Consider the following 11,986-nt stretch of genomic DNA (forward strand, 5'->3'; position numbering starts at 1 on the left):
GTTTTATTAACTCAGTCCGAGTATGAGCACACATAATATAAACAGATATTTTCATTAACACATGTACTCTATTTATACTCAAATCCGTTGCATTTTGCTTCAACTTATCAGGGTTCAGATCAACTGACATTTTACACACAGTTTCGAGAATTTATGACAAATCAGTTGTTATAGACAACATTATGAAATCAGTATCTATATTGCGACAGCTAGGTACATGAAGCTATGTTTAGTAACAGGTATTTTCAGTTCAAACACAGATGTAGGCGAAATAATGGAAAAGACCCCATACCTCTTTAAATGGAATAAACGAATACAATAAATCTATCATTTGTAAATTTATTGAAGGTTCAAATAAGAGCTACATGTATTTTCTAATATTGTGTTAGCTAACACATTGGAGATATCTTCAGATATTCTATCAGTTAAGACATAACAGATATCTTCTGATAATGTGTCAGTTAACACATAACGGATATCTTTTGATGTTGTGCCAGTTAACACATTAGAGATATCTTCTGATATTGTGTCAGTTAACACATAAAAAATATTTTCTGTTAATTTGTCATTTAATACATCACAGCTATCTTATGATGTTGTGCCAGTTTACACATAAGAGATGTTTTCTGTTATTGTGTGAGTTAGCACTTAAGATATATCTTCTGGTGTTGTTTCATTTAACACATAAGAGATTTATTCTGATACGGTGTCAGATAACACATGAGAGATATCTTCTGATTATTTGTCAGTTAACACATCAAAGATATCTTCTGATAATGTACCAGTTAACACATAACTGACATCTTCTATTATTGTGTTAGTTTACACCAAAGATATATCTTCTGGTGTTGTGTCAGTTAACACATTCGAGATCTATTCTGGTGTTAAGTCAGTTAACACATAAGAAATATCTTCTGATAATGTGTCAGTTAACACATAACTGACATCTTCTATTATTGTGTTAGTTTACACCAAAGATATATCTTCTGGTGTTGTGTCAGTTAACACATTCGAGATCTATTCTGGTGTTAAGTCAGTTAACACATAAGAAATATCTTCTGATAATGTGTCAGTTAACACATAAGGGATATCATCTGATAATGTGTCAGTTAACACATAAGGGATATCATCTGATAATGTGTCAGTTAACACATAAGAGATATCATCTGATATTGTGACAGTTAACACATAACAGATATCCTCTGATGTTGTGACAGTTAACACATAACAGATATCCTCTGATGTTGTGTCAGTTAACACAAAAGAGATATCATCTGATAATGAGTCAGTTAAGACATAAAAGATATATTCTAATATTGTGTCAGTTTACACAAAAGAGATATCTTCTGATGGTGTGTCAGTTAACACATAAAAGATGTCTTCTGATGTTGTGTCAGTTAACATATGAAGCTTCATTTATACTGTGACAGTTAACATCCAAAACTTTATCGGTAGTTTCAATAACACAGGAGGTATCTCTGATACTGTGTTAATTAACACAAAACGAAACCTTTTGACACTGTGTCAATAAACACTGGAAACTCTGTTAATATTGTGTCAGTTAACTTTACAAACTCTATCGATATTGTGAGAGTTAACATGGGAGAGATATCTTCTGAATATATTAGGTAGGTTAGCACAGAATATATCTCTTGAAACTGTGTCAGTCAACGCAATTTAAATTTATTGACACTTCGTCAATTAATACAGGAGAGATATCTTTTATATTGAAAAATAATGAATTACACAATAAATTTTCAATATCAATTTAATATTTTTTACATTAATTTTCTTTTCAAAAGATACAAATCATGCAATGAAAAATATAGATAGTTCCACTTTGCCCGTGAAATTCAAATGTTTTTAAAATACACAAAACAGGATTTTTTCTTCAGAACACTACATATTATAAACATAAAAAGTAAGATGAGTTTAATATTTCAAACAATTTGTGTGGAACCAAACTAAAAGTACTAAATTAAATGTGTACCCACCTGCATTCACTTAGATATGCAGTATGTGAAACATTATATTTTACAGGAAAGATAACAGTTCGATTTAACAATCAATATGTTGAGTTAAATTTTTCTTAAATACATTTTGTAAACTTTTAATAGCAAGGTCATGTGTCACACAAAATTTGCAGGTTTACTCAAGTAGACATAATGTTAAAAAGCTCCAATATGAATAACTTAATATGGCAGATACACAAAAATGTAAAATTGCAATGGGATATTGCCCTTAACTTTTAATAAATGATTTTACAACAAAGTGCTCTATGCGTAATATGCAAATAATTATCATTATGGAAAAAATCTTTATCAAAAACCTATGATATTATTCATCAACACTACACTGTATGATAGAAAGGTGTAAGATGTTAAAGTATACTACATGTTAATCAAACACGAAGTTTCCTATTCCTATTTTAAAATTTCCATGTTAAAAAAAAATGAATAACATAACCTGATATGGCAATACATGTAATAATATTTAACAAAAACACAAAAAAAATGAGAAAATGTCAACATGAATTTACAAATGCACATGCAACTACAGTACATATTAATAACATGTTTGGTTACATGTAAATTGTATAACATGTCCTAAATACAGACCTCAGAATCACAGTTATGTTACATGCCGGTTTTTTGCAACTCAATCCAGTCAAGTTGCTTTTACTTAGAAAGTGTTTCTCTTTTCTTTTCCTTTTTGCTGAATAAAATCATCCCAAAATTACTACATCGCTTGGTCTTTTGATACACACTCATACTATCCAATCATTCACACAGTGCACACAATCATCTGTCAATCAAACTATAGCCACGCCTCCCCCTCCTCACTGCCTCCTGAGGTTTTCTAGCCGCGCCTCCAGGTCGGCGTCAGCGTCACTGACCCCGGCAGCCTGCGGCTGTTGCTTGTCAGCCGTCTTGGTTCCTAAACTAGTTCCCGCATTCGGGATGTCTGGAAGAAAAATAGCATAATCTTACAAAAAAGCTGAAAATCCGAACATATTGATTAGATTCACTACTGATAGATGCTTATGAGAATAATATTTTCTAAATGTATAATGTATATAATACAGTCTTTTATTTGCTAGTTGAATTTTAACAAGTACATGTACATAGGAATTCTAAAATATCTATCATTTGCATAAACATTTCGACTATCAGTACCCGGTAGATCGATGTTTATCAATAAGACTTTTTTCAATGCATATGACAGTGGTATTAATGGATATCTCTCTTTTAATCACATATTAAAGTAAATTTTCAGATTTTTCCCCCCATTTTTAGCTGACTACAAAATTATAAACTGGAATACCTGTATGTACAATTAATACAGCCAACAAATTGTAAATGATTTTATTACCATGATCTCACTAAATACAGAGTGCTAAATACATATATTTTTCAAGGGAAATAAAAGAAACGTTGAAGAATTATTTTCACAGGTTTTTCACTATTTTCAAAGGCTTTTTTTAAAAATGTCTTTCTATTGGCATGCATTTAAGAATTAAATAATCCCCCCTAAATGACCAAACAATGTCAATTCTTCATTATGGACAAATGACCCAAGTAAGTTTAGGGATCTATATATTTTCAAAATACATACCTGATAATTGATCTGTTAGTTGCAGTCCTAATTCATCCAGAACTTGTGACACAACGGCATCGCTGATGAAAAAAAAATATCAACAATATTTTTCATAAATTTTGTATCTTAAAGGTCTCATGCAAAGAATTAACTTAATTAATTGCAGTTCCACAGGTATAAAAACAATATCTTTTCCTTTTTCAGCATCTTACTTTATGCTTACATTAATCATTTTGGACTCATTAACTAGAAAAATTATAATGTTAGTGGAATTGTCTCGATGAATTAAAAGGAACTCTTAGGTGTACATGATGCAACTTCCTGGATGGTGTTGAGTCTGATTGTCAACGTGAAACCCACGCAAAGGTAAGATTACTGTCAATTTTCTCTTTTATAAGTTGCATGGTGTATTTTTTGTTCAAGTATATGAATCTGCATATATATATATATATATATGAATCTTAACATTACACAATAACAATAAATGCAAGATTTATCAGATATTATATAGAATGTAGCCTCCCCTTCACTAGCCAAACGACAATCTAACCAACTTTCTTTCCTCTTGGCTGAATAGGCAAATCATAGGCAAGTCACAGTTGTTGAAATCTTAACAACATAGACGCCACAAAATCAACAACATCAAACCTGACCATTTTAGGCCACCCACATAAATTCAACCCCCACCCACCTCTCTTCCTCATCGTCTTCGTCACCCATGGCATCATCGATGGCGTCACTCATCATCTCTTCCTTCATGTCCATGATCTCCGACTGCTTCTCAAACTCCATCATTATCTTCTGGATCTGGGGCAACTTCAGCTGGAAATTCAGAATTCAATGGATTGAACTTTCATTTGTTTCTTTACTTCACTAAATAATACAATTACAGTACTTTAATATTCATAGCTAAACTTTTTTTTTTAAAGTTATTCATTACTCAGTTTACTGAGATTATGATAGATTTTCCCTTTTCCATTTTTGAAACTGGAGTCAGAAACCTTTAAGAATAATTTATACTTAAGTTTTCACTTTAAGGGTGTGAACTATTCTAGCATTCTCCAGGATCATAAGGCTTACTAGATGAACTCATTTTCAAAATACCGGGGTATGTTTATACACACAGCACTATTTTTCCTTTTGTGAATGTGGCCAAGTAAAAATGTGAGGTGGTTTAAGTTCTATGGCCCAAAGCCCTGGCAGTGTAGCTGTGTGTAGCATGTGCAGCAGATATTTATAAGCTTTATTCAACTCACCTGTCGATTCATGGTCATCATGGCCTTCGTGACGCCCTTCATGGCCTGAGCCATGGCGTTGTTTGATTTGAGGGTCTGGATTTTCAGAGACACTGCCTGGATGTTGGCTCTCATTAGAATGAACTTTTTGACGTACCGTCGTGTCCGCACAAGGTCTTTGGCCATGATCTTCACAGCATCCTGGAAAAGTCATCATTAAGAGATATGTGTCATAATTTTTACTGTCTGATCAAAGTAATTGTTTTTCTTAAATTTTGGGCAGAAGAATCTTGAAACAGTAACAACAATTTTTATAGGCTGTGATTCACTTATAAAGGTACAATTTTACTTTCGAAACCCGGTCCTTCCCATCTACATCCCAACATGTCAGAGAATAATATCATTGAAGCTAAAGAAGGCAGAATTAACAGAATGAGAATAACTGTAGTAAACAAAATAGTTAGGCTATTCCCCAAAACTAGTCTTTCTGTTTATTGTCCATTTTTGGAATTTTCATCAAACATTTAAAAATAATTGGCGACATCATAATGATCATAGGTAGAAATGATTTTGGTTACCAGGCCAAAAATTACGTTAGGTAAAACTGTTACATTAAAAGTTTACAATTGAAGATTTCTAAACTTATCTTTAACAAATTGTTATAGATAAATTTAGAAATCTTTGATTTTAAGCTTTTAATGTAACAAAACCCTAAAATATTAAATATGAATACTTCACTTGCATTATAAATGACATTCTGTACGAATCTTTTCATTTTGGACACATTGTTCTACCTACCATCTGGCCTTTCTTTGCCATGTTTTTAATGTCTGCTATCACTTTTTTCTCTTGTTGTTCCATCTTAGATCTCTCTCGGTCCAGATCTCTCATTGCTTTGTTCAGAGCTCGCTGGTTCTGTCTTAACATCTCCTCTGGCGTCTTCTTGCGCCCAAAAAGCCATTCCAAAGGCATGGTTGATGTCTTAACTTTACAGCAAGTAGAATCAACACACATCATATAGAAAACAAAACTTGTATGGACCATAAAGGCACTGGCATTCAAATCAATATGATCTTTGGTTAGTTGCACAAAAATTTGAAGTGTGTGCTATTTCAGCGAGTAGACATATAAATGTAAAATTCCTGATCCATTTACATCAAGATAAGGGGTAAATTTGAACGAGAAAATTCGGGATATGATCAAATACCTGGTCAGTTTTAAATGTAACAATGGTGTCACTGGAATTTATCGGCTTTGATTTAACTTGACATGCATGTATGTAGCATAAGAAGACTAAAACGGGATGTCTTTAAACACGGATCGTTTAAACAAAAACAACACTTCATAAATTTATGTAGTTCTCATTTATCAAGACACCCTACCTCAGGGGAATATTACAACAATGAAAATCCTCCTGAAGCTGATGCACATGAAAAGGACACTACTTGCTTGTCTTAAACAAACGAGGTTAATATTCTATTAAAGGATTGAGAAATACCTGAGTCTGAAAAATATGACACTGAGTCAGGAAATATTCAGGGTCTGTGTTTTGAAAATGACGTCACAGAATATAGTCTCTAAATTAAATATCTTTCAAAGATTCGTCTGAAATAACACTTAAATTGGTTCATTTTTGGTTATCATGATATGTTTAGATATTCTTTTAAAACATAGTTCTGGAAAGACCATAATCAAAGATCTTGCTGTCAGTGAATATTTAATGCAGTAGTTTTTCTTTATGACTAATTTATTGGTAGAAAAACATGGCGGCTAAGCTGCAGTACTGTGCAAGTTGGGGTAAAAAAATATCTCATTTATTGGAATATTTGTGTGTTCATGGTCGTTAAAAATCGTTTTATGATAAGGAAATTTATTTTCAAAAACTTCCATTCGTTAAATGACTCTTCTACATTTTCTTGTGATCTAAAAAAAAATACGTCGGTACTGTACAAAAGAAATTTGAGTATCTTCTCACCACTCTGACAGTGATGGTGGAATTGAGAATAAAACAGGAGGATGAAAATATGTTTATAATTATTAACATTATATTTTATATTTTGAATTTGTTGAATGAATGAAAATGAAATTTTTATTCATTATAGGAAAAATTGGAAGTAGTAGTGAATATTAACATGGTTAATTATATTACTTTTGAATCATCATACAAAAATCTCTCTATTTATTGTTCGAATTCACGTGTAACATTGTATTTTGTAGCTATCTGATCAAGCAACTTCTTCCAAAGCTCTCCTGTACCCAGGTCACAAGCGCCAAAAATTTTTCAAGAACTTCCCAGCCCAACTTTACAAGAACTATCGCACAGACTGCAGTGTGAGGCAAAGACACTGACCACTGTGAAACATCATATCAAGAAAGAAACTTCAAAATGACGTCAGCTGTCAAGAAAATGAACAGTCCTCAATCATGGAAGGTATATGTAACAAATTTTATGAAAACAAATTCAATGAAGTTATTTTTATATACCGGGTACATTTTTATTACATGTATTAGATGACAATCTTTTTTTTTAAAAACAAAACTCTCATGTTTTAATGTCAACATTTAAAGCATAAAATGGTGTGTCAAAATTTTAAAGAGGAAATTCATGATTTCTCATAATTATGACTAGATGATTAAGTTTTTATTTAAGATCATTTATGATTGAGTATTGAGGGAGAAAAATGATTTTGTGATTCTGAACCGCATATTAATATTTCCGTGTATGAATCTGAACCTACAGCCGCCACCTCAGCAGGACCCCGCCATTCTGTCCTACCAGAGGTCACCGAGCAGTAACCTCCTACCATCAACCAATGGCAACAGAGAAACCGGATTTGTTGAAAAACTTCTGGTGAGTCAAGAATACCTGTTATTTTAATAATGACTAAGTCAAGTTCGTTTTTTTCTCAATTTTAATCATTGCAACTACTGAAATGTACACTACATTGGACACTGTATGAACATTTGGATCTAACGCTGACAAGTTTATAAAAAAAAATTATGATTACATTTCTTTGCATATTAAATGCTCAACATTTCAGTAAATGAGTAAAAGTTTTACAAGGAAAATAACCAAATATTTTGCAGCATTCCTATGGATTTATCCAGTGTTGTGAGAGAGAAGCTCGCCTGTTTTTCCATTTTAGCGAATATTCAGGAGACATCAATACAGTGAAAATAGGGGGTGAGTTTAAAGTACAATATCCATTCCAATGATTAAAGATGCCTTTTATTATAGATTTTATTACACAGTAGGTAAAATTTAAAACTGTTGTCAAGCTCAGTTTTTGGTCAATTTTAGATGCAGTGGAGTTCCAGCTTTCCAGTGACAGAAGAACCGGTCGTCCCATTGCATGTGCTGTGGTGAAAGTGGACGAGACATCTTACGAGGTGATCAGTGATGACAGATTCACTGGAACTGTGGTGCAAGAGGCCAGAGTTAGCAAGAGCAAAAATGTAAGACTCTGAATACATCAAGTGTAAAGAGAAAGACCTTCTGCTCGGATGTTTTCCCAATTTTTTCACCCATTTATTAAAACATTTTAATTATACAATTCATCAAACAAACATTTTCTTGTTATTAAGCAGTGAGACACCCACAGCCATTTTTGGTCTGAATTTCGTTCCTTACCACATACAAATATTATAGATTTTTCCCAATTAAACTAGTACTCCACAATGTTCAATTGTCAAACAATAAGATATGCTTTATTGATATGCATGTAATTTTTATAGTAAAATGACCCAGTAAGAGCTTATAAAATAGTAAAGCTAAGTGAACATGGTGAATGGTAAAAATTTTATTCACTAAAGATTACTATTTCAATTTTCTCATTAAGTAGCTATCCTTGGCGTTTTCTCTAGTGATTGTAACTTTGACATTGTATAGGGGTGTGTGAATGGCAACATTGATGGTATGGGTCGTGTGACATATGAACACAATGGAGAGTGTTTTTTTCTACCTTTTGGACTTGACGATGTCGCAGACAGCAGCCTCAATCTGAAGCCGGGCGACAAGGTGTCCTTCTTTATGGCCACCGATAAAAGGTTTGTCTGCACCACTACTACTTCATCGGCAATATTTGCCAAAATGTTTCAAGTAAAACCTGAAAGATGTTCTTATTTTGTGGTTCTGCTGCTAAGTGCTTTAACATGATTGTAAATGTTTTGATTAAAATTTCTGTAGTTTTTGATAATATATTTTTAAGGAAAGAAAAAGCTAGTCTTGTTTAAAATTAAGTGCCTGTCATGATATAATAATATTTGTTACAAATCCCATATGTGTTCACAGTCTTTATGTTATTTGACCTGTAGAAATGGGAACATACAGGCCAGGAAGATAGAGCTGGTAGCCCCCACCCCACCGCCGAGGTGCCAGGGGGTCGTGTGCTCCATGAAGGACTCGTTCGGCTTCATTGAGCGGGCTGATGTGGTGAAGGAGATCTTCTTTCACTACAGTGAATACAACGATGATATCAACGACCTAGTTCTGGGAGACGATGTCGAATTTGATGTGCAGACCAGAAATGTAAGCTTTTCATTAAATGTTGGCAGGGAAGAATTTTAAATTCACTTTAATTATGTATTGTCACAAATCCTAGTTTTTTGCTCAAAACTATTTATCTAATTAGGTACAGCTCACAAAAATTTGAAAAATAATTTACGAAATATTCAATTCATAATACATGGTTGACCTACATAGTATATTGCAATTTTGTTGGTTTCAGAACAAAGAGGTTGCTGTCAACATTAAGAAACTACCTGTGGGGACGGTGATATTTGAAGATATCAGCATCGACAAAATACAAGGGAAAATAATCAAAACATTGAAAAGTAACCGGAGACAGAGTGATCCTCTAGGGGGCAGGATTTCGTGCCAAACGGCCAAAGGGTGAGTTGTCATAATCTAAGGGGTCTGGGGTCAGTGATTGGAGCATTCTTAGTAGAAATTCATATAAATGGCTTTTTTTTTAATACATAGAAAGTTGAGTCTCTGATGTTTTTTAGTAGCATTTTTATTCTCCAAAATGAATATTCTAAAACTGCACTTATGAAAATTTTAAGATTGTTTCCAGATTTGATTTTTTTTTTACTTTAGAAATTTTTAATGATTTCAGGACAGCAGAGTATCCTTACGGGGACAAGGATCAGAGCGGTGAATTCACACTCCAGATTGGTGATCTAGTAGAGTTCCAGGTAGCAACGGATCGCAGAGACAAACTCCAGAGGGCCACCAAGATACAGCTGTGTCCGGAGACGTTTAGCCAGAACTCAGAGAAACGAGAAAAGGTATTACTTCTTGTGAACAAATTTTGTAGCGTTAAAGCAATAATGCATGTCATTACTTAAGTAAAATTTCCAAAAATTATTGATTTCAAATTGTTAATGGGAAAACATTTCAATTCTGTTGTCAAAAAGTTAATCTTCAGTATGAATCTCCGTTAATAGGAAAAAAATAGAAAAAGAATTCTGATACTTAGAATGGAGAAAAATTTTTCAAAAAATTTAATGTTGACTTGAATTTTGATTTCAAAATGTTATACATCATTGTACATTACAGGGAGTAGTATCCAACTTGAAGGATGGCTATGGATTTATCCAATGTACGGATAGAGAATCCAAAATATTCTTCCACTTCAGTGAGCTTGTGGATAGCAAGAAAGAAATACGGACTCAAGAGGAAGTGGAATTCACAGTAGTCCCTGTAAGCAGATGGAGTCTTTATATTGTGTGTCTCATACATACAACTGATTAAACCGTATCCCTGAATTATTTAGTTATTATATGAATACACATGTACTCGAATGCTTCTTTTTCATGTCCTCATTATCAGGGTTTATGCACAAAATCTACTTCAATAACTATCAATATTAAGGTTAACAGTTAAACAATGCTCTTGACAGTGGTGCTTAGATCTATTAACAGTCTGCTTTTGATTTTAATGTAGGATCCATCCACCCCTAATCGACCAATGGCAATCCGCATCAGAAGCCTGCCAAGAGGCAGCATATCTTTTGTAAATGTTCGTCCAGAAAAGTATATAGGAACAGTCGACAAAGAACCATCCAGTCACAAGAGTCCATGTAAGTACTAACCTACATACTAGTAAGGGTTTATTACTTAATCATCAAAGTCTTTATCTTCTCAAATCTTCTCAAATTTTTTAGTTTTTTTTTACCCAAATTTTATCATGCATGTTGATTTATAATAAATATGGAAAGTGCATTTAATATATGATAAGTGTATAATCTTTCTATGGATCTGTTTGTTTTGATCTGCTTAAGGTCACTTAAGGATGAAAAAAAAATTCCACTGATGATAATGAAACCCCATCTATTGTATGTTATAGACCTTTGATTGTAGTGTTATTTTTTACTTTCAAAAAAGTAGGTCAATGACCTACTTTTTGAGTAAATGGCTATTGAATATTTTTTGAAAAATCAAGAAAAATCCCATAAAATTTTACACTACAATTGAAATTTTCTTAATTGTAAATATTTCTTAAATAATAAAACACTTTAAAAAATTAAATACATTTTATGAATGGCAGTGGCACTAAATAGGTACAAAACATTAAGATTTCAGCTACAATTTGAAAAAATATTCCAGTCCGAATTTCCTCGATCAGTTTTCAAATTCCTACCCATTTTTGATCTAAGTTTACAAAAATTTGAATGATGATAATACAAAAAGATTTATAGCATTGAACTACTTATATTGACCTTATTCTGTTGGCATATAATTTATATGAGGTCAATGATCAAAATTTTGAGATATGGTGTCTTTTATCGTTTTTAAGCATATTTTAATATTTTCGCAATTCGTGCCATACAATTATTTTAATGAATAAGTGAGGTAAAACCAGCTGAAAATATGAAAAATTATATAGACTAAAATATATAATCTTAACTTTCAATATTAGAGTACTGCCAAAAATGTTTTAGTGGAAAACAAAATCTGCAAAATTTAGTCCGAATTTCCTCTGTTTGGCTTAAAGTCTATTTTTGTTTGAGCCTAATTACGTAATAAAGTAAAAATATCAAATGTTTTGTCAATAATAATTCATTTTATTAATACTTTTTTTGTTTAGAACAAATCTTACTCATTACATTGAACTTTATAACAGTCCGAATATGAGAACTCAAACCCTGAGT

The 11,986-nt window shown here is 32.5% G+C and overlaps 2 protein-coding genes across 4 annotated transcripts in view; one reads left to right on the top strand and one right to left on the bottom strand.

The window, feature by feature from the left end:
* Positions 1 to 1,750: 1,750 nt before the first annotated feature.
* LOC128183826 (charged multivesicular body protein 2a-like) lies at positions 1,751 to 6,408 on the bottom strand. Of its 2 annotated transcripts, none has more exons than XM_052852987.1 (6): positions 6,331 to 6,408; positions 5,631 to 5,818; positions 4,854 to 5,033; positions 4,289 to 4,419; positions 3,616 to 3,677; positions 1,751 to 2,964 (listed from the first exon to the last, which is right to left on the bottom strand). In XM_052852987.1, the coding sequence occupies exons 2-6, from the start codon at positions 5,802 to 5,804 to the stop codon at positions 2,840 to 2,842; spliced, it is 672 nt and encodes a 223-aa protein (XP_052708947.1). In that variant the 5' UTR covers positions 5,805 to 5,818; positions 6,331 to 6,408; the 3' UTR covers positions 1,751 to 2,839. The 2 variants fall into 2 exon arrangements, with proteins under 2 accessions (XP_052708947.1, XP_052708948.1); XM_052852988.1 differs by having other exon boundaries at positions 6,215 to 6,356.
* A 169-nt stretch (positions 6,409 to 6,577) lies between these two features.
* LOC128183824 (cold shock domain-containing protein E1-like) overlaps positions 6,578 to 11,986 on the top strand; it is a 44,548-nt gene continuing 39,139 nt past the window's right edge. For both annotated transcript variants that reach the window (XM_052852985.1, XM_052852984.1), the window contains exons 1-11: positions 6,578 to 6,629; positions 7,050 to 7,263; positions 7,573 to 7,683; positions 7,920 to 8,016; positions 8,134 to 8,288; positions 8,722 to 8,879; positions 9,147 to 9,360; positions 9,560 to 9,723; positions 9,950 to 10,121; positions 10,393 to 10,536; positions 10,780 to 10,915. In XM_052852985.1, the coding sequence (XP_052708945.1) occupies positions 7,219 to 7,263; positions 7,573 to 7,683; positions 7,920 to 8,016; positions 8,134 to 8,288; positions 8,722 to 8,879; positions 9,147 to 9,360; positions 9,560 to 9,723; positions 9,950 to 10,121; positions 10,393 to 10,536; positions 10,780 to 10,915 (1,396 nt within the window). In that variant the 5' untranslated portion in view covers positions 6,578 to 6,629; positions 7,050 to 7,218. The remainder of the gene's footprint in view (positions 6,630 to 7,049; positions 7,264 to 7,572; positions 7,684 to 7,919; positions 8,017 to 8,133; positions 8,289 to 8,721; positions 8,880 to 9,146; positions 9,361 to 9,559; positions 9,724 to 9,949; positions 10,122 to 10,392; positions 10,537 to 10,779; positions 10,916 to 11,986) is intronic.

This window comes from Crassostrea angulata, chromosome 5 (assembly GCF_025612915.1).
Source record: "Crassostrea angulata isolate pt1a10 chromosome 5, ASM2561291v2, whole genome shotgun sequence".
Taxonomy (NCBI): Eukaryota; Metazoa; Mollusca; class Bivalvia; order Ostreida; family Ostreidae; genus Magallana; species Magallana angulata.

Coding starts and splice junctions, on each gene's coding strand:
- LOC128183826 (XM_052852987.1), bottom strand. CDS start 5,804: ATGCCTTTGGAATGGCTTTTTGGGCGCAAGAAGACGCCAGAGGAGATG. Junction 4,420..4,853: donor TGATGACCATGAATCGACAG/GTGAGTTGAATA, acceptor CTGAATTTCCAG/CTGAAGTTGCCCCAGATCCA. Junction 2,965..3,615: donor ACTAACAGATCAATTATCAG/GTATGTATTTTG, acceptor TTTTTCTTCCAG/ACATCCCGAATGCGGGAACT.